Below are 21,857 nucleotides of genomic sequence, written 5' to 3'. Positions count from 1 at the left end.
TGCCAAAGCCAGTATTCCTCCTCAAATCTGCCTGACTTCAGAACCTATGCTCTTCTCACTTTACTATACTACCCCACCCTGAGGGAAGCCCCCAGCCCAGGCCTAGCATTGGCGTAAACCAAGTCCAAAACCACCTGCGACCTGGGCTCCAGCCCCTTCCTGGCCTTGGTTTCCCAGGCGGTGCAAGGCAGACTTCAGTGGCTCTGATGGGGGTGGGGATAGGTTCTGGGGTGGACATGAGTGCAAACTGCTACCATTGAATGCCCTGGTGTGGCCTTTACCCTCAAGCCAGACTCAAAGCCAGGGGCAGCTGGGAGCCTCCCCACTGCAGCTCATGCCCTGGATCAAGCCTTCATGAAGTCATCTGAGAGCCGGCAAAACATCTCACTTCTTCATCCCATAACTAGCTCTCGCAGAAGGACGGATACAGACCTTTCTCTGTTTCTGTTGTGGAGACAAAAGCCCTTATAGGCAGAGGACTCTCCCATCCCCCCCCAAATATTTCTGATGACAGCCCTTTGGTTCTCCAGAAAGTCTAGGGGAACTTTCATCTCCCTTCTCCCCCCTTTGACATATGCGGCCCATTTTAGCCTTCTCTTTTGAGAAATCAGCCATTTTCATTACAGAACCACTGTTCAAACCTTCCCCCATAAACCCTGTGAGCACCCTTTAGATGAGGTCCTCCATGCCTCCTCGCCACTTTTCTCCGACTCTATAACTCAGGAAACCTCCCCTGAGCCCCATAATCCAGAAGCTCATCCAATAGCCATACAGTTCCCACTTAGTTTGTGACCCAGACCTGAAGAACTTTTCCTATCACGAATCCTTGGAGGCAACCACCTCCTCTGCACCTGGATCTCTACTTCAACTCAGTCCTCAGAACCAAATAGCCTCATACAGGAGTCTAAATCTATTAAACATCTATTATGTTTAGACGCAGAATATCCTTTGTTTCATTTAATCCTCACAATTCTCCTTACTTTAGAGGGGGAGAAACTGAGGCTGAGAGGTGACTTGCAGAGGTATGTCTGATTCCATGTTGTCATGGAATTTGGGGTTAGGGGGTGGCTTGGACAGGAAAATGTCCTGTTCTCTCTAGAGGCCCCTGTGACTTGCTGAGTCACTTGCTGCTGTCTCACCTGTCCCTGCCAATCTCTAGGAAAGGAATGACACTGGAGAGGCAGAGAGGAGTGACCGCAGAGACAGAGGGGCAGGTGGGCTGGCCCATGGCGGAGGCCTCGCTCCCACAGCTGAGGGGAGATGCCGAAGCCACGCCTTGCCCCAGTGTCCTGGAACTGGAGGAGCTCCTGAGGGCAGGGAAGTTTTCTTCCAGCCGCGTGGACGAAGTTTGGCCCAACCTTTACATAGGAGATGCGTGAGTGGTAGCTGACTGAAGGGATAAGGGGGGTGGAGACAAGGAGAGACAGTTCTTGGGATCTTTACCAGAGATGGGGGTGGGGTGGGTACAAGGGCAATAGTTCTTCTCTGAGCTTCCCAGGCCAGGGACTTTCTCCAGGACCCCTCTGTACTGGGGACAGTGCAGTGAGCAGGTGCAGCCACCAGGGGGAGCAGAGACTTTGCCTGCCTGAAAGAAGGGAGCTCCCAGAGGTTCCCGGAGTCTTCTGGCACATCCAGAACAACTGGAGGGTCTGGGGGGCAAAGGACTGGGGAGTGGTGATTTGGGGTATGAGATGAGGGGGACAGAGAGCTCGCCTTTCCGGTTCCAGCCTCCCTCCTCTGGACACAGTGGGTGAGGAAGGCTGACTGAAGGTGAATCAGGGGAGGTGTCACCTTTAAATATTTGCAGATTAGAAGCAGGTATGAGGTAGTGGCCAGGAGAGACCAGATGTGCATGGAAGGGCATGGGGCAAGAAGGGAGGTGCAGCTGGGTCCCAGGGCTGAAGCAATCCTTTTCCTTCCTGTCCTGGCCAAGGCAGGGGTGGATTGCCTCAGGAAGCAAAGAGAGGCTAAAGCTAAATCCCTTTACCACCAACTCCCCTACCAGAAAGCTCCTATGGTGGGGCTGTGAGCTGCAGGCCCCATGGGTTCCTTCTGGCTCCTTTTGGACCCTAATGGATTCATCGCTCTGAAGCGGGGGTCCAGACAAAGCCTTCCTGGACCTCATTGCTCCCCTTCCTCCCCTCCCCAGGGCCACAGCAAATAACCGCTTTGAGCTATGGAAGCTGGGCATCACCCACGTGCTGAATGCTGCCCATGGGGGCCTCTACTGTCAGGGCAGCCCTGACTTCTACGGCAGCACTGTGAGCTACCTGGGGGTGCCAGCCCACGACCTCCCTGAGTTCGACATCAGTGCCTACTTCTCCTCTGCAGCTGACTTCATCCACCGTGCCCTCAGCACACCTGGGGGTAAGACTTGGGGTCTGAACCCATATCCCATCCTGCTCGGTCATGGGGGGATGTCCAGTTTCCCCTTAAACATTAGTGTCCTCACACCCCTAGTTTTTAAAGGGCCATCAGGTTTTTAAAACCCTCTGTTCAGTGTTCCAGCACTTTATCCAACAGCATTGCTTCACAGATAGGTAAACTGAGGCCTGGAATACAAGGTCATGCCATGAGTTAGGATCAGCCCTGGGGCTAGAAGCCAGGTCTCCCAAACAACAAAACAGTTCTTTCTGCATCACTCAGCCTTGGGACATTGCCATCTGGTACCTAGATGTCTCGCTTCTGCCCCAAAGTACTTTCGAATGGAAAAAATCTTCTAATACCAGGGGTACAACAAAGGAGCCTGGGGAAGCTGCTTCGTGTTCATCCTGGGGGAGAGCCATGCCCCTTGCCACCTGACCCTGGGTGAGCCAGTGTCTCCTCTGGACTTCAGTTTCTCCTCTGTGTCGTGGCAAAGACAAGACTATGGCTCATAGCACTGTTCAATCCAAAGCACTCTGACATTCATTTTCCTTCGCCATTCATTCACCGACTATTATCTTCTCTGTGCCAGCCACGGAGCTAGATACTGGGAATCCACACTTAGGCAAGGCAGGGCCCCTGGTGGAAAGACAGTCAAATTGCAAAGTATTACGAGCGCTACTCAGATGCGTGGGCAAATGTGAAGAGCAAAGGGAGGTGGGGGGCGCTTCCCTCTACAACAGTATTCACCGGGCCACATGCAAAAAGGATGGGCTGCTCTGTGATTCACGTGATACCATGAGTGGCAGGAAGCCACGTCTCAGCCAAAACCCGACAAATGAGTAGCAGATGTTAGTCAGACCAAGAGAGGGGGAAAACTTTTACAGGTAGTTGAAGTAGCATGTGGTAAGGCTGGAGGCCAGGGACCAGGACAGCTTCAAGGAACTGAAAGTTACCCAGTGTTCCTAGAGCTGAGGGTTGGGGGGGGACAGCCTGAGGTGAGGCTGCAGGGTCAGCAGGGGCCAGCTCACAGAGGGTCCTGTGAGCCACGTTGGGGAGTGTGGACCCCATCCCAAGGGTAGGCATAATAGGTGTTGGGATGCCCATTTGACAGAGCAGGAAATGGAGGCCCATACACGCTGAATGATTTACTCAGGGTCACAGAATATACCCAGGGGAACGTGGGTCCCCACCTCAGCCCCTGGGTGGGCCGGTGGGTGGGAAAGGGTCTTTCAGCAGGATGTCTTCCTCAGCCAAGGTCCTGGTGCACTGCGTGGTAGGGGTGAGCCGCTCTGCCACGCTGGTCCTGGCCTACCTCATGCTGCGCCAGCAGCTGTCCCTGCGCCAGGCAGTGATCACCGTGAGGCAGCGCCGATGGGTCTTCCCCAACCGAGGCTTCCTCCACCAGCTCTGCCGGCTGGACCAGCAGCTGCGGGGTGCAGGCCGGCGCTGAGGGGCCAGGTGAGGGTCGGGCAGGGCGTGAGGGGCCGAGGCTGGGTGCAGTTAGCAGTGAGAGGTCAGGTGACGGCTGGGCAGAGGGCAAGGGTACGATTGGAAGTAAGGGGTTGGGTGAGGGCTGGCAGGGGACATGGATGGGACCAGTTCAGAGGTTGGATAACAAGGCTGTGTGTGGCTGGAAGAGAGGGTTGAAGGCGGCCTGGCCCGTTCCCCAAGCTGCTGGGCTCCCCTCACCAATCCAAGGTCTCACCTGGGCCTGGCTGAGGCACCCCTCTCATAGGACCCTCTCCTCCAGCCCACCCAGATTCTTCAGACCCAGAGAAGATGGAAAGGCTAGGAAGGAAAAGGGTGGAAAGCGTAAAACGGAAGAGGTGAGGCCTTCCAACCTGGTCCTAATGCTGATCTGTCCTGCCTCCTTGGCTGAAAGCCTGTGGGGCTCACCTGAACCCCACCGCGGCAGCAGCACAGCCAGTCCTGCACCTGAGGGCTGTCTGGCCCTTCCCACGCCTCTGCACACCCTCCCCTCAGGCCTGGAACCCAGCTCCAGGGGAAGAGTGTCCTGCAGCTATTGCTCCAAGCTTAGTGAATTCTGTCAGCCCTGCGCATCCATTCCCACCACGGGGAAGGAGAACAGGTGCTCCTGCCACCAGCCATGACCTCCTCGCACAAGCCCTGCTTGACATAAAGTTCTCCTGTCGCCGTGCCGTTCAGTTCTCTGCCTTGGACCCAGCACCCCACTCTCTACCTTCACCCCACCCAGTGTGATCTCAGAGATCTACAGAAGGACTCTCCCTAACCTCCCTCCCTCTCTGGTCCTGGGGACCCCTTTAGGACATAAAGGTTTTTCTGAAGTCTGTCCATTTACCTTCTGCCTTCCTCTTGTTCCATCTTCAGTGCGTTTGGAGCAATAGCGCCCGATCTTTAAGCTGCCTCAGGGGAACAGATCCCCAGTACCTCCTCTTCCCAAGCCACCTCCCTTCCGCCGGAGGCCCCAGCGTCCCCAGCTGCCCAGTAGAAGGAGTTGGGCTCCCCTAGCAGCAACAATGCTTCTCAGGCTCCCAGCCCACAAATGGTTGCCGAGGTGCTGCTGCAATTTCTTTGGTGTCAGCTCTGTGTTTTCCTCCAGCTCAACGGAGAGGCAGGGGTGCCTCTTCCTGGGGTCAGTGGCTTTGAGGGTACCAGATTGTGAAGGAGCTGCAGAATTCCCACTGCCCTTCCTCTCCCATCATGGCCAGGCTGGGACTGTCCCCAACAGCCCATCTTCCTCACACTCACATCCCCACCGAGGGCCATCTGATGGAACGTTAAGCCTCCAGAGCTGCTCTCCACGCCCCCCCATCCAGCCTCCAGCTCCTGCTACCCATACTGCTCCTTCCTTCATCTCTCCTCAACCCTGACTTTGGCTGTGCCCCACCGCCCACTGGCTCAGAAGGGCTGCCAGGTGGGAGTGGGGCATTAGCCTGGGCTCTCCTGGGAGTTAGAAGAGCAGCAGCTTCTCCTCCTGCCAAGAGCTCCCCTGGGGCATGGACTGAATCTCCCCCTGCCCCCACCCATAAGAGGTGTTTTTGCCTCCGAATGCACAGCCAGCCCAACCAAGGGCAGCATTTGAGCCCTATCGACACCTTCCCACATGCTGTCAGGAGGATGAGCATCTTGGGGTTGGGGATTAGGGCAGGGCGGAGGGCGAGGTTTAGAGTTTGGGGGTGAGTGTGAAGGAAGAAAATGAGGGTTGTAGCTGGCGTTGGGATTAGGCCTGGGGTGAAGCTGGGTGGGAAACTGTGGTGGGGAGTTCTGCAGGTGTGGGAGCCAAGAGGCGGACAGGAATGGCATGTTCCCATCCTGCTCTCTTTCCTCTAAACAAGGTTTGGGAACCTGGGAGAAGAGCAAATCTCTGATCATGCCCAATCATCCCACTTCCTCGGCCTGGGGCCCTTAAATACTCTGACCTCAGACCTCAGCATCTCTCCCTTCAGGCAGCTAGCTTTGGGAGAGTCATCTGGACTACAGCTTTGCACAATTACCGGGAGTGCATCCAACAGCTGGAGCCCCAGGAGTTGTGCAGTGAGCAACCTGTGTGTGTACACAGCAGCCCTGGGGCTGGGGACTCTTGAGAGATGAGGGGGCTTTAGGGAGGTCATCTCTCTCCATGAGCCCTGGGCCCCAAACTTGCCTCCTCATCTCTCCCGGCACCCGTACCCACTTGACCTTACACAGAGGCTCAAGGCAGAAGTAGGGTTAGCTGGCAGCTCTTGTCCCTGCCCTGATAAGTCCCGGCCAGTCTGAACCGTGGTTTACCTGCCTGTAACATGGAGCTCATCTCTCCCCCAGAACTGGTCCTTACTCCCTGCCACAGGGCTCTGCCACTTTGCCACCCTGGCGCTGGCCCTGCTGGTGCTGCTGGAGGCTCTGGCCCAGGTGGGTACCCAGAAGATGGTAAGAGACCAGTGTGGGGTCCGCCCTAGAGCCTGCAACTCCATGTGCTTCCTCCTGCTACCTGCAACCCCTCTCAGCCACTGTCTCCAGTTCTCACAGGTGGGAAGGGGCTGCCCTCTCAGCCAGGAACCCCAAGTTCCCTCAGCAGTGGGGGAACACAGGAGAGGGGGATTCTAAGTGTTTATGATAGCCCCTGGCCACAGCCGCCTCCACCAGCTCTCCCCAGGGTTCAGGGAGCCCCAGTAGGGGCTGAGCCCTAGCTCCCTGGAGCTCGGGCTTCAGAGACCCAGTGGAGGCGTGGCTACGGGTCTGCATATGTCTGTGTGTGTGTCAGTCATCTGGGAGTATGAGTGGGGAAGGGTATTAAAGTATGGGTATATGAAGAGGGTCTCTGGAGAGCAGGGAGTGTTCTTAATAGGCCCAAATCCAAGGTCCCTCACTGAGCCGTTAGCCTTGGAAGGGACTTTAAAGACCATCTCACTGGCCTCAAGGAGCAGTGAGGCCTGTGCAGGAATGTCTTCTGGGGGAGGGAGGAGCTTGGCAGAGGGCAGAGTGGTTTGCGGACACACAGCTTCTGACTGCAGGCCAGGCCTGCTCCAAAGACCTGCTCTAAACTCCACTTATATCGCTGTCTGCCCACACTTCCCTCAGCCTGAGTCTTCTGGATCTTTTTATCCTGGGCCAGTCCTGTAATCCTCGGCTCCCAACTAAGGGCCCCTGGACCTGGGTTCTGATGTTGGCAGTGCTGCCAGTGTGCGCGTGATCTGGCTGTTCTCTTCCCTGTCCTCCTCCATGGAAGATCCTTCTAGCTTTAACTTTCTGCCCACGCTCCACATCACCCTTGAAGGCCAACCGACCTTTCAAAACGGCTTATTCAGTCTTCCTTCTTCCTGCCTCACAAGCAACATCCACATCCACACATACCACAGGCAGACCCCTGCCAGACTGCCTCTACTCCCAGCAGGGCCAGGTGCCTGGCTGGGCTTGGCACTGACCATGCCAGGGGACCAGTGGGTGAGTTGGGAGTGGCAGGGGGAGGCCAGAGGAGAGGAGCAGCACATCATGCTTTATAATTAAACTCCAATCAAAAAATAGAAACAGCATCAAGCGTGCAGAGACAGGCGGCTGGAAGCCGGGAGCAAAAAGTGCCCGTCAGAGAAGACCTCAGCCTGGGCCAGATACCCCCACAGGTGGGTGAGTGCCCCTATTTCAGGGGGGCTGCAGAGCATGCTGGGTAATGAGGGCCAGGACACCTGTGCCTGTGTGTGTGTGTGTGGTGGGGGGGTGGGTTAGATTTGGGGAGGGACTGGGTCAGAGATAGAGGCACAGACAAAGCAGAGTAGTGAGAATGACCTGGGCTTGAATCCTGGCTCCCACGCTTATTGGCTGTGTGACCTACGGCATACTGTTTAATCTTTCTGAGCCTCAGTTTCCTCATCTGTAAAACGGGGATGATAATATTATCTGCCTCATAAGGGTACTGTGCGGATTCAGTGAAAAAAAATGTAAGCATTTAGCTCTGATACATAGTACGTTCTTAGTTAGTGGTGAATATAATAATTATTGCCGGACAGAGAAAGACACATCAAGAAATACAAACAGATAGAGACCAAGCCTCATTGGCCCATGGGATATGGCTGAGGCTTGAAAGGGAAAGAGTAATAATGGTGATGATAATAAGAGTAAGATGCACCATTTATGGGGCATCTACCAGGAGGAAGACCCCGTGGGAGGTGCCTTGAACATTTCTTATCTCATGGAATTCTCACAGCAGCTCCACTGAGAAAACTAGCTCAGAGAAGACTACACAGAAACAAGCTCCAGACTTGAGAACTCGGCTCAGGTCTGCCCTCCTCCAAGGCCTGCACACAGAGTGCAGAGCCCCAGGCAGCTCACCACAGGCCACCCGCCGGCCACCCTCCCCGAGGCTTCCTTCACCAGACTCCTCACTTGTCCTGCCCTGAGATGTCCAGCCCCAGCTGTCCTGTGGCCACAGTCCCTGTGGTCTACCTTGGGGGGAGGAGGAGGAGAAAGCAGGGAGAGTGAACAGGCGGGAAGACCAGGGGGAGCACGTCTGGAGCTTCAGGGAGGAGGTGGATGGCAGACAGAGGCCCCCTGCCCTGCGGAGGCCTGGGCCTTGGCCTGAGGCTACCGGCGTGCTGGGTGGTGTGTTGGAAGGCTGTGGAGGAGCACGAGCTCCTGTGAGAGGCGGGGAGACAGAGGCAACGGGGGAGAGCAACACAGAGGGGAGGAGAGGCACCGACAAAGGCAGAACACAGGTGTCTGAACTTGTAAACAGCAGCGACTCAGGGAAACCATTGCCCACAGAGGCAGCTGCTCAGCTTAGGGAGGAGACACAGGAAGGTCGCAGGAGGAGTACCAGAGAGGGAGGGGGGAGAAGAGCCAGGCCGGCCCTGTCCCTGCTGGATGCTGGGCCCAGGCTTCACCCCGCGGTGGCTGAGGAGATGCGGGAGGAGGTGTCAGGCGGGGCCCTCGGCATCTAGGTCTGGGGATGGCAGAAACCAGGGGGCTGCGGCAGCCACCAACTCCCCTTCTTTGGGTGTGCCCGGAGCTTGAAGGATGAGTTGCTGGGTGGGGGCTAGGCCTGACCTTGGCTGAAAAGGTGGGCTGGACCCTTGTGGGATAGAGCAGACAGGTAGGGGGCACATCCATGAGCGTCAGGTGTGAGGTCTGACGTGAGGCCTAGCAAGGGGTACCCCTAAGTCCGAGGAAAAAGCCCCCTTCTCCAGACCTGGGCCTAGGCCCTGAAGAGGCTGGGGTGTGAGCCAGTAGAAGAGGCTGAGCCAGTAAAGGGGTCAGCCCGCATCCCTGACCCCTCTACTGGCTCCTTCTCCTCTCAGGAGCCTCCAGGAGGAGCGGGGACAAGTTCTGTCTCAGCTGGAGCCTGGCGATCCGCGCCCAGGCACCGCTGGGCTGCAAGGCACCTATTGGCCACTGGGTGGCAGCCTTACCCCACACCAATCTCAGAGGCCTGCAGCGGCGCCTGCCAGGCTTCTCAAAGCCCCCTCGCACCCGACCTGGGGCTCCCGCAGGCCCAGCTGGTAGCTCCAGACCAGTGTGGCTGTGGGACTCTCCCCACCCCAACACGATACACTGCGCTGTACCCTGTAGTTTTTGCAAACCCAGCCACTCCTCTCTCATTCTCAGGTCAGACCCTCCAGAGATTCCTTCAAGGCAGGCAAGGCCAGTATCTTTAAGTTGAGAGAGAGAAACCGCGGCCCAGACAGGAGCAAAGACTTGCTCTTGACCTCGGAATTAGCTGTGGCCAGGCTCTCCACCCTCCCTCTGAAGTTCTCTTCCCACCAGTTCACGTAGCCTCCCATCTCCATGGGGAGGCCCAGGGCCAAGAGCCTTTAATCGCAAAGAGACACCAAGCAGAGAGGGGTCCGGGCGTTTGGAAGGTCTGCACTTCAGTCAGCAGTGGCCTAGGTCTGCTCTCAGGCCCCACCCCCACGGGCTCCAAGAGGAGGACCTGGAATTCTAGCTGCTTCATAGCATTTGTGTTCCGGGCGGAACCTGCCCCGGCCCTGTTCCGCTCACGTGCTGAGTCCTGTCCCTGCACCCACACCCCGACTCCCAGCCCCAGACCATGCCCTAGGTAGGTGGCAGGCAGCTCAGCCTGCCCAGAGAGGTCACAGTGGGGGATGAAAGGGAAAGCCGGGTCTTCGCTTCCGCCCTGCCCTCCCACTGCTCGCTGGGTGAGCTTGGCCAAACCGGTGGCCTTCTGTGTTCCCATTTCTCTTCCTGGTCCTGGCACCGCCTACCAAAGAGCAAAGAAGTTCTTCCCAGTTTGTACCTTCCCTAGTTACTGGTTGAGGGGACCAGGGACAGTTAGCCAACAGAGGCACTCCTTCCAAGCCCAGCACCAGACCCAGGTTCTGGTGCCACTGACATCCCAGCTCTGCAGGGTCTCAGACCCCCTCATCCAGCTGACTCCTGACACAAGCCACCCCACCTGGGTGAGGCCCAACCTGCAGCGCTGGCCTGAGTCATGGGGGTAAGGAGGGAAATCCCAGGGCCTACAGGCAGATATGGAACAGCTACACTAGGCTCCCCTGTAGAGACAGATGAGTTAGCGACCACTCTCTGGAGTCCCTGAAGGTGGTAACTCGAAGGCTTGGGGATGGAATTGAAGGAGCACAGAACTGGACTGAAACCCAGGCCTTGCTCCTTAACAGCCATTAAGACTTTGAGCATTACTTAAAAATGATTCTCTGTGACCTTCATGTTCCTGCTTCAGCTTCCTCCTATGTATGATAGGGACCTACCATGCGTGAGGCACGGGGCCCCTAAGAGGCATTAGCTCATTCAGTACGGAAGTGCTGACAAATGTCAGTTCATAGCCCAGGCCCCTCACTCCAGAGATGGGCTCTGACCTTCAAGCACCTGAAGATGGGAAGGGATGGGAGTCTGAGGACCAGCCCTGGAAGTAGTGGAGAAGGGGGCTTGAGATGAGCTGCCCAGTTGGCGGGGGTCTTCCTAGGTGCCCTCTGAGGGCCACAGCCATCCCACCCCTACCAAGTCCCAAGTAATGAGAGACTTAAGGGGTGGGGTCTGCACTGACTAGTTGTTAACAAACAGGGAACTCCAAGAGCCCCTTGAAAAAAGCTTCCAACATCAGGGGCCTCTGGAGAGGGCAGGAGAGAGGGCTTCCCAGCTCCACAGCGGTGACGAGGGGTTGATTCCCTTGTTCCCTGGGGAAAGGCCTCAGCCCCAGCTGAGCTGGTTAATAACCTCATGTGAAATAACTGAGGCCCTTCTGAAGCATCCCAGTGGCACCTGGGCACTGCACCATGCCTGGGCCTCCCTGTCAGCTGGACCCACCTGCGAGGAGCCTGCCCCTTGCCACCACAGTTTCCGCTCTGTTCCAGGATGGACTCGCTGCAGAAACAGGACCTCCGGAGGCCCAAGATCCACGGGGCAGTCCAGGTATCCCCCTACCAGCCACCCACGCTGGCCTCGCTGCAGCGCTTGCTGTGGGTCCGTCGGGCTGCCGTGCTGAGCCACATCAACGAAGTCTGGCCCAACCTCTTCCTGGGAGATGCGTAAGTACGATCCACAGTGGGTGTTGGGGGGAACAGAAGGGGAGCCTCTTCCAGAGCTGAGGGGCAGAGTTGGCACCCTCTTTGCCTCCAACCATCTCTTTCCACATGTTTATTTCCTTTTACATTATTATTACTTTGTGGAAATAGAACACACCTAAGAAAAGTGCACAGAGCATAAACGAACAGTTTCACCCCCCAGGTCAAGAAATAGGACATTAGTTGTGTCCCAGAAGCCCCCACAGAACCCTTCTCATCATAACCCTTTTCCCTGTAGATAATCACTGAGTACTGAAACAATAATTTCCTTGCTTTTCTTTTTAGTTTCGCCATTTGTGTTAGTTTTGCCTATGTTTTAAAGTGGTAGGAATAGAATCATATTGTGTTTTTTGTGCCTGGCGTCATTTGCTCAAAACTGGGAGATTCGCCGACATTACGTGTAGCTATAGTTCATTCATTTTTGGTTGCTATATATTATTCGTTTGTATGAATACACCATAGTTTATTTATTCTGTTTGAGTTGTTTCCACTTTGGGGCTATTATAAACAGTGATTCTAGAAGCTAGTACATGTGCCCTGGGAACACACACACGTTTCTCTAGGATGTATATATAGAGTGGAACGTGAGTCATTTTCCCTAAAAGTTTTCTTAAAATTTAGAACATATGGATGAATATATGAGGATTTTATGTTTTCCTTAATATTTAGAAAATATAGATCAATATCCTATTAACAGTATGGCAAATATGTATCCCCCCTACACACACAGATAATCAGTAATAAAATCCTTGTTGACTTTTTAAAAATGCATACAAAAATGGTATCGCTTTATAATCCCATCTTGTAATCTGCTTCATATAGAAAACTTTTTAAATGGAATTGCACAACATACTTTTAAAACACTTTTAAACAATGTTCTGTTTTGCCATCCTCCATTTTTCTCAGTATAGCACCAACACCTTTCTTGGTTCACCAGCATCTATCTACCACATTTTAGTGGTTGTGTAGTATTTCATTTAGCTATACCATAGTCAATCTTCTCTTATAGGCTATTTAGTGATTTTTTTCCCCACTTTTTCTCTATCTTAAACATTATATCCAGTTTACATTTGTCTGTGAGCACATTTGGGATTCTTTAAGTTCCTAGAAGACCTGCTGGGGCAAAGTAAGTGTACATTTTTGAGGCTTCTGATGCCATGTGGCCAACCTGCCTTCCAGAAAAGTTGGGCTGAGTGAAAGGGAGTCTTGAACTCCTACTAGAGAAGCCCCTTCACCCGAGCCAGTTCACTGGTTCCAGTCTACCCTTGGAGGAGGATGGCAGAGGAGGCAAGGGGGCAAGTTCCAGGCTAGCCAGAGCTGACCCAGTGAGCTCTACCCCACCTCCCAACCCCCCCGTGCCCCCCCTCCAGGTACGCAGCCCGGGACAAGAACAAGCTGACCCAGCTGGGCATCACCCACATCGTGAATGTCGCTGCAGGCAAGTTTCAGGTGGACACAGGTGCCAAGTTCTACCATGGCATGCCCTTGGAGTACTATGGCATCGAGGCTGATGACAACCCCTTCTTCGACCTCAGTGTCTACTTTCTGCCCGTTGCTCGATACATCCGAAGTGCCCTCAGCATTCCCCAAGGTCAGCTGCTGGGGAAGGCACTGGGGTGGAGGTGGGGTGCAGGCAGGATCTGGGGCTATCTACTTTTCCAGTAGCATGGATGGTGGGGTCCTTCAGCAACCCTCCCACCTCATGGGGCTCACTACTACCATTTAGTGAGCATCCCCTTCAGGGACACCCTGGAAACCAACAATCATAGATATAACTAAGGCCCAGTGTGGTCATCAGGGTAACCATATCACTCGGTAAGAGGCCAGGTGTTGGGCAGAAGGTACAGGACCTAGCAAAGGCTCTTGAGCAGTTTTCTCTAAGATGAGGCCTCAGTGTAGAGCTGCAGGGGCTGGGGAGAGGGCAGAACTGAGGGGAAAGGGAGGGAGGTGGACACCCCCTGTAATCTGATGCAAACCCAGGGGACTCCAGGAGTACTGACCCCCCAACGTGCTAGAGTGGCAAGGGATGCCAGAGGAAGCACCTTGCACCAGGAGAAGGGAGTCCCAGATGCTAACCTTAGCCCTGCTACTAACTTGCTTTGTGACCTTGAGTGAGTCCCTTTCCTCTCTGGGCCTCAGTTGGCCCATATGACAGTGAGGACAGTGTCAGTATTGCAGGATGCTGTGATAGGTGGGCAGAAGCATCCCTGATTCCCCAAGGGGCAGGCGGTATGAGAACAGGTGGCTGATGCTAGGTTGGGTCTCCCCGCAGGCCGCGTGCTGGTACACTGTGCCATGGGGGTGAGCCGCTCTGCCACGGTTGTCCTGGCCTTCCTCATGATCTGCGAGAACATGACGCTGGTGGAGGCCATCCAGACGGTGCAGGCGCACCGGGATATCTGCCCCAACTCAGGCTTCCTCCGGCAGCTGCAGGTTCTGGACAACCGACTGGGGCGGGAGACGGGGCGGCTGTGACCTGGTGGGCAACCAGGAACCCTGACCCTCCAGCCAGCATGGCCCACCCAACCAGTCTGGCCCTGGGGACCTTGCTTCCAGTGACCTTGAGATGTAAACAGCAAGTGGGGGCTTAGCTGAGGCAGAGGCAGGGAGAGCTGGGTGGTGACCATTAGCAGGTGGATCTCCCTGACCCAATCCAAAGATTCTTTATGCAGAAAAGAGTTCAGTCTGTCTCTATAATAAAAGGTTCATCATAATAAAGACAGGAGACCTTCTGGTGGTTTGTGGGGCAGTGGTCACGAGGTTCCAGAAGGCTTGCCAGCCCATGATGGCAGCCTAGAGATGGAGTCTGAGTCAGTTGTCTGAGTAAAGACCAAAGTTCAATGCATCCCCATCCTTTCCGTGCCCACCCTGCATCAAACACCGACTATCAAAACTCGCCGTGCACAAACAGCATCTCCTGAATCCGGTCAGTCTTTTCATTTTCGTTCTTCTTTCAAAAAGGACTGACTAAAGTCACAGAAACCTAATAGAAGCATTAAACAAGAGCACAGGGGTTGGGGAGGAGACATGCCAGAATTCCTGGTGAAGGACGGTTATATGATGGGGCAACATTTGGCTCTGAGTTTCTTACTGTTTGTACCCTAATAAAATAAAGCAATGTAAAAAGCCCATAGGTTCCTCACCTGTACGTGAGGTATTTATGAGGATTAGATGGGCTGGCGTTCCTTCTCCCTCTCCGGCTGTTTCCACGTAGCCCTGGCCTCCTCCGGCTGACCCTTAAACATCAAGGTGTCCGAGGACGCTGGCCTCTGCCTCTTCTCTCCAGTGTTCTCGCTCTCCTGGGGGTCCTCTTGTTCCCACAGCCTCAGTTCACATCTCTAGACTCTCAGACCCCTAGGGCGGCCCAATTCTCTCTTCTGAGTTCAGAACCTCTGTATCCTACTGGCCACCTTCATTGGAATACTGCACCTGAGCTTCAAACTGAACTTTTCATCACCTCCCACCCAGACCCACTCCTCTTCCTAGTTCCCATTTTAGTGAAGGGTTCTGATAGGCCTTGTCATCCAAATCAGTGGTGGACTTCTGCCACTCTTCCTGTTGGCCGACCAACTCTACCTCCTAAACAGGGCTCAGACCTGCTCACTTAGCTTCATCTTTGCTGACTACCCAAGTTCAAGCCACCTTACCTCTCACCTGGATTCTTGCTCAGGCCCCTGATGGTCTCTCTGCTTCTAGCCTTGCCCCCTCCAATCTCCACGCGGGCCCCAGACAGCTTACTAAAATGAAAATCTCATCACATCACCCCAACACTTACAACCCCTGAAGGACAAACACCTTGACAGAGCATAAAGATTCTTCATTTTCTGAGACCGTCTCATGTCTCCAGACATACCTCTTCTAATTCTGTTCCCATACATGCCATGTAATTAAGAAATGCTAAATACACTTGCAGTTTCCAGAATGTACCACTCTCTTACCTCTTGGTGCTTTGCATATGCTTCAGGTTGCAGCACCTGAATGCATATCCTCACTCATTTTTGTTGGCGTCTCTTTGAGGTCTCAGTTTAGATGTCACTTCTGGGGAACCCCCTGGACCCAGCAAACCTGAGTAAAGTGCTTTTCCTCATGCTACCAAAATGTCCATCCACCCCTTGTGGTATCACCTGTCACTCTGAATTATAATTGCTTGGTGCCTTGTCATTCTCTTCCAGCTGGCTGTCCCTCACCAGGCTTTCCCTGGGCTCAAGGTCCCCATGACTCCCACACTCTCTGGCTATGACCCTGCCATCAGGTAGAGTTCCGTGTTACTGGGCCCTCTCTACAGGGGCCACCAGGGGGAGTGGACTTGCCCCTGGGACTGGGCCCGCCTCCAGAGGGCACCTCCTCTCCTCCCAGCCCCACCTGCACACAGCATCTCACCATTTGGTCACCCTGACACCCTCTTCCCAGCTCATCTTGTCCCCTTGGGCCACCTTTGACTTCCCTCTTTGCTCCCCTGCCAAGGCTCTCTGGGAACAGCCCTGCCTTCTCCTGGGAACTTAAGGGCCCTTTGCCCTTCTCCACCATCTGCTCTATTTCCAGAGGGCAAGTGCTTTTCCTTTGTGCAAATCCAAAAAGGGGCACCCTCTGACCAAACCAGCCTTTTAGGCAGGAGCACTCCTGGGCAAACAGTTTGGTCAAGAAAAAGGTGTCCCTTCCTCCCAAGCAGACGTAGTTCCAAGTTATGGTGCCCAACTCAGTGACCTGAGCACAGGCTGGGTTTTAGGCCCCATTCACTCCTTCTGCAATTTATAAACTGCACAAACGTAGACGGCCCTCTCTGGGCCACAGGGATTAATATCCCCATTTTACAGATGAACAAACTGATGCTCAGAGAAGCTAAAATGAGGCTGGATGTTGCCTCCTGGATCCAGGATCTCCGGGCTCTGGCCTCAAAGGGCAGGTACTGCCCAGCAGCTCCCCTGCCCTGCTGCCTGCAGTGCTTGGTCCTAATCCCAGCTGGCTGTTGGCTGCCTAAGGTGCTCTCTGGGCCTTTTCCAAAGGGTAAACACATGTCCTAGCTGGAGTTTGGCAGGAGGGCTGGTGCTGCTGTGCCCAACCAGGCAGGATGGAAAACTTCTCAGTTCATCCTCAGGTTGGTGGGGCCTATAATTCTCCAAAGCAGACAGAGCTAGTCCTGTCAGTAGTCTGCCCACCCCCAATTCCCTTGGATCCCCCCATTCAGCCTGACAACTCAGCCCTTGTTGCTATCTCTTGCTTATGCGTGGTCAGCAGGATCCAAAATAGTGGCTCCAGAAGCCAGTCTCTAAATCAACATCCGGGTCTATGACTGCCCTTGCTGGCTGGGGTAGAGTGCCCTGAATCTGGGACAGAGCCACACCCTGGGCCTGGGGCTTGAGTTTCAGCAGGTTACCTTCTTGGGGCTCCGAGGGCTGGGCTCAGATTCTGGGGCTATGGGGAGAAGAAGGCAGGGAAAGCCAAACATTCCCCAGAGCACACAAGGAAACAGAGGTTGAGCTCCAGACTGACACCTCCACCGGGAACCCTTCCTGCCTGCCACACTTGGCCCAGGAAGTCTGCAATGGTGCATCTACTCTTCCTATTCTATAGAGCAGCCTCGTGAAAGGAGTGAGGTATTGTTAAGACTGTGAATTTGGAGCCAGTTGCCTAGGTTCAAATTCTACCTCTGCCCCTTACCAGGTGTGTAAACTCAGTTAACCTCTCCATACCTCAGTTTCCCCCATCTGTAACATGGGAGTAATAATAGCCAACATATAGGACTGTTGTAAGGATAAAGTGGGGCATATAGAAAGTGCGTTGTACAACGTGTGGCAAGCTCTCAAAAATGAGAGCTGTGACTACTGTCATAGTACGTAGTACAGGGGCCCCTGGCATCACCTGCTGCACAGGAAGTCCCAGTCTTGGACTAAAGGCTGGCAGCACTCTCAGTGAATTGAATGAATGAATGATTAAAAATTAGCTGACCTAAATGCAACATGGTACCCCGGATTGGATTTGGGCACAGCAAAAGACTTACGCAAAAAAAACTGGTGAAATCTGAAAAACTTCTGTGGTTTAGTTAATAGTGTTACACCAATTTTAATGTCTTTGATAAATGGACCATGGTTATATAAGAAGTTAACATTAAAGGAAGCTGGGTGAAGAGTATCTAAGAAATGCCTCTGCTATCTTTATAACTCTTCTGTAAACCTAAAATTATTTCAAAATAAAAAGTTTTAAAAATTTGTTGACAATTACTGACTGCTTTGCATATGCCAGGTACTATGCTAAATGCTTTAGATACGTCATACATCTTTTTATTTTTTCAGTTTCATTTGTGATGTTTTATTTCTTTAGAAAAAACACAAATCAAATACGGCAAAATGTTAAGATTTGACCATATTGAGCTGTGGGAATATAGGTGTCTGTTATTTTTTTTTTGTATTCTTAAAATATTTCCTAATTTAAAAAATCAAAAATAAATTGACTGACTTTTTAAATTAGAAACATTCTATTCTCTATATTTAGGTTTTGAAAGCCATCAGCAAATGGGTTTTAGGAACTATTCTGAATTAAAATGGTGCCATTATTATTGGTTTTAGGCCTAAAATACGGCAAATTCATGTTATCCTTTTAAAACTTTCAAGAGGCTTGATTATGGATAATCTTGCTTCAAGAAAAAGGTAATGATGACCCGTTTATAGAGTTTAGATGAAATAACTGTGATCAAAGGGAAGCTAGGCCAGTAAGTCAAACTATACAGTTGACCCTTGAACAACGAAGGTTCAAGGTTCAGTTAAACCTGTGCGGGTCTGTTTATACACAGATTGTTTTCAATAGTAAATATTGTAGTACTACATGATATATAGTTGGTTGAATCCACCAATGTGAATCACTGATACAATCCAGAGGCACCGCGGATATGGAGGAACCATGTGTAAGGAGAGCCAACTATAAGCTATACACGTGAATTTTCAATTCTCTGTAGAAGGGTCTGTGCCCCTAACCCCCTCGTTGTTCAAAGGTCAACTGTACATTTCATTTAATCCTCACAACCCTATGGGATAGGTCCCATTATCACCCCATTTTACAGACAAGAACACAGGTGGAGAGAGGTTAAGCCAGATAGCAGCTAACTTTGAGAGCTTATGTACCTGAGGGTTAGTCAGGCTTGTGGCTCTGACAAACAAAGCTTTATTTCTGTCTCACAACACAAGTTGATGGGTGCAAGAGGGAGCAAGCATGGAGGATGCAGAGGCCAGATATATTACTTTCCCTCTAGTTTCCAGGGCCAGAACTCAGTCACATGGTCACACCTAACTGCAGAGGCAGCTGGGAAATGTGGTCTAGCAGGGCGCCCAGGAAGAAGAGGAAACTGCAGATATTGGTGATCTTGAGCAGGTGTTTCCAGAGCAGGCATTGATAAGATATATATATATATAATCATTTAATTCTCATAAGCAATAGCAGTAGATACTATTATTAATATTCCCATCTTATAGATGTGAAAACTGAGGTTCAAAGAGAGCTTAAGTAAACTTTCTCAAGGTCACTTAGCTAGCACTTGTAGAACCATATTACAAACTCAGTCAGCAAGCCTATTTTCTTAAACACTTCCTGAGCCTTCATTCTGGGTTGGCCTTTAGTGACTTGCTTGCCAATAGAATTTCGGGAAGGAGTAACATTCTGGGACTTCTGAGGCTGGGTCATAAAATACCTTGCAAACTTCTGCCTGGGGCAGAACACGCTCTCTGGGAGCCCTGAGCCACCATGCAAGAAGTCTGATTTCCCGAAGGCCACCGGGTTGGAGAAGCCATGTGTAGGCGAACTGGTGTAGGCCCTGCTGAGTCCAGCCTTCTAGCCTCCCTGCCAAGACCCTAGACATTACAGTGACCTCAGCACACCTGCCAGCTGAATACCACTTGGAATAGGTGTCAATGCCATGTGGAAAAGAAGAACAGTCCGCTTGAACCTGCCTGAATTAAGGGCCCACAAAATCACGAGCTAAAACAAAATGCTCTCGTTTTAAGTCACTAACATTTGGGGTAGTTTGCTATGTATCAGTAGATAACAACGGTGGAGCCAGGTCTGAACTAAAGTCCCAGTTTTTAATCACTGAGTCAGCCTCTGGAGGAAAATGTGAATGAGAAAAGGACAGAGCAGCCACATCAATCCACCCCCATGCCAAGTGCATGAAGACGATGTCACAGCTACAGAGGAGTACAGATGACAATAGAGCCCTGGCTTTTATCTGCCCAGAGCCCCACTGGAGACCAGAAGATGGTTAGGGGCCCACGGGGAATGGTGGTGGCACAGGCTTTGGGGTGGGCAAGGTGGGGAGGCTGCCAGGAATGGAACATCGCCCTGCTCTCCCAAGCTCTGGCATAAGCTCCGGCCACGCTACCTTCCAGGCCAACAGACTCCTGCTGAGTGGTCCAAGACTCCTGGTTCCCAGGAGGCCCCTGTGGGTCCGCTGGCCCCTAGCTCACAGCCTGGCCTTGACACCTGCCTCCTCCATTTCCTCCCCCACTGGCGTTGGAGAAGGCAGCTGCAGTATGAACTCTGCAGCCACTGGGGCCTTGGGGAAACCTGGCTGGAGGAAAACTCAAATACCCCACCCCACCCCTACCTACCCAGGTCCCGCCTTCCTTAGTAAGCAGGAGGAACAGGCTACCGGTGTTCTCCCTTTCCCCGGATCACTCAGCTCTCCTTAGGTTATGCTCCCAGGTTTCTGCACTAATCTCTTCATCTGTGCTTCCTGAGCCATTTGATGTCTGGTCAGCCTGGCCTTCTCTCCTTGGGACCTGCTAGAATCTCCCCTCCTCTGAGATTTCCTGCACCCCAGCTCCTACTTCGGAGCCTTCCATCAGCCCATCCCTCGAAACACTTTCCCTTTCACAGTCCTGCACAGGTATTCAGACTTTGTCTCCTGTACCCTCCGGGCCCACAATGGGACTCCTGGGACCCCATCAGACTCATTTTCAAGCCTCTCAGGGCTTAGTGCTGTTGACTGCTCAGGCCCTCCTGGTCCTGGTAGCAACTGGGGCGGAGGTTGGCTCATTAAGCAGACACGAGAAAATATACATGCAAGTATAAAGAACTGAGGACAGGTTAATTTCCCCAGGATCACATGCACACTTTAAAAGCGGTGCCGGAAAGAAGACATACAGATGGCCAGTAGGCACATGAAAAGATGCACAACATCACTAATTATTAGAGAAACGCAAATCAAAACTACAGTGAGGTACCACCTCATACCAGTCAGAATGGCCGTCATTAAAAAGTCTACAAATAGCAAATGCTGGAGAGGATGTGGAGAAAAGGGAACCCTCTTACACTGTTGATGGGAATGTAAGTTGGGACAGCTACTATGGAAAACAGTATGGAGGTTCCTCAGAAAACTAAAAATAGAATTACCATATGATCCAGCAATTCCACTCCTGGGCATATACCCAGACAAAACCATAATTCAAAAGGATACATGCACCCGCTATGTTCATAGCAGCACTGTTCACAATAGCCAAAACATGGAAACAATCTAAATGTCCATCAACAGATGAATGGATAAAGAAGATGTGGTACATATACACAATGGAATACTACTCAGCCATAAAAAAGAACAAAATAATGCCATTTGCAGCAACATGGATGCAACTAGAGATTATCATACTAAGTGAAGTAAGTCAGAAAGAGAAAGACAAATACCATATGATATCACTTTTATGTGGAATCTAAAATATGGCACAAATGAACCTATCTACAAAACAGAAACAGACTCATAGACATAGAGAACAGACTTGTGGTTTCCAAGGGTGGGGGAGGGGGAGGGATGGACCGGAAATTTGGGGTTGGTAGATGCAAACTATTACGTTTAGAATGGATAAACAACAAGGTCCTAATATATAGCACAGGAAACTATATTCAATATCCTGTGACAAACCATAATGGAAAAGAATACAAAAAACAACGTCTCTATGTGTATAACCGAGTCACCTTGCTGTACAGCAGAGATGGGCACAACGCTGTAAATCCACCGTACTTCAATAAAAAACAAATAAAAAATAAAAAAATAAAAGGGGTGCAAGGAAGGCACTGCTTCACTTGAATGTTGAACTTGTAGGCAGGACTCCAATGGGGAAACTTGCGAGTGGGTGAAGGGGCTCTCATGGTCCCTTAGAGACCATACCACACAGACAGCACTCTGTACAGCCCATGCAAGGCCCCCATCATGCCAGCACCCGTTTCTGAGAGATTCCTGGTGTCACACACTCTCTACCATATGACTCTGCTGCTCTACTGTCCTAGCCATAGATGGTTGCATCAGGATGGGTCCCGGGGCATGGACTTCTATTTGCTCCCCATATCCATCCTCCCCTTTTACTTTGGTGAAGAACCTCCGCTGTTAGCTGGGTGGCAATGCAACCAGCCAAAGTAGAACCTCTCTCAACCTCCCTTGTAGGTAAGTTTGGCCAAGTGACTATGTTCTGGCCAATTGGATGTAGTGGAATTATTGTGTGGAACTTCTGGTAAGTCTCCTTA

The 21,857-nt window shown here is 52.3% G+C and overlaps 2 protein-coding genes across 9 annotated transcripts in view; one reads left to right on the top strand and one right to left on the bottom strand.

Annotated features, from left to right (window-relative positions):
* The window catches only part of SAMD8 (sterile alpha motif domain containing 8), a 111,916-nt gene that overhangs the window by 67,750 nt on the left and 22,309 nt on the right, over positions 1 to 21,857 (bottom strand). The window lies entirely within an intron of this gene.
* LOC309636331 (dual specificity protein phosphatase 13B) lies at positions 1,160 to 14,075 on the top strand. 8 transcript variants are annotated; one of them, XR_014249408.1, is made up of 7 exons: positions 1,160 to 1,375; positions 2,150 to 2,367; positions 6,151 to 6,237; positions 7,351 to 7,445; positions 11,148 to 11,321; positions 12,728 to 12,948; positions 13,630 to 13,768. XR_014249408.1 is itself a non-coding variant. In XM_082408798.1 (7 exons), exons 2-7 carry the CDS (start codon positions 3,739 to 3,741, stop codon positions 13,830 to 13,832), a joined length of 867 nt encoding a protein of 288 aa, XP_082264924.1. In that variant the 5' UTR covers positions 2,230 to 2,367; positions 3,618 to 3,738; the 3' UTR covers positions 13,833 to 14,075. The 8 variants fall into 8 exon arrangements, 7 of the variants coding, with proteins under 7 accessions (XP_082264927.1, XP_082264926.1, XP_082264925.1 ...); XM_082408798.1 differs by lacking the exon at positions 1,160 to 1,375 and adding an exon at positions 3,618 to 3,825 and having other exon boundaries at positions 2,230 to 2,367; positions 13,630 to 14,075; XM_082408797.1 differs by lacking the exon at positions 1,160 to 1,375 and adding an exon at positions 3,618 to 3,825 and having other exon boundaries at positions 2,230 to 2,367; positions 6,151 to 6,354; positions 13,630 to 14,075.

The sequence above is a fragment of the Balaenoptera borealis genome (genome assembly GCF_965194805.1).
Source record: "Balaenoptera borealis genome assembly, chromosome: 10".
Lineage (NCBI taxonomy): Eukaryota > Metazoa > Chordata > Mammalia > Artiodactyla > Balaenopteridae > Balaenoptera > Balaenoptera borealis.
The sequence above is the reverse complement of the archived record's forward strand: the minus strand, read 5'-3'. Positions and strand labels throughout refer to the sequence as shown.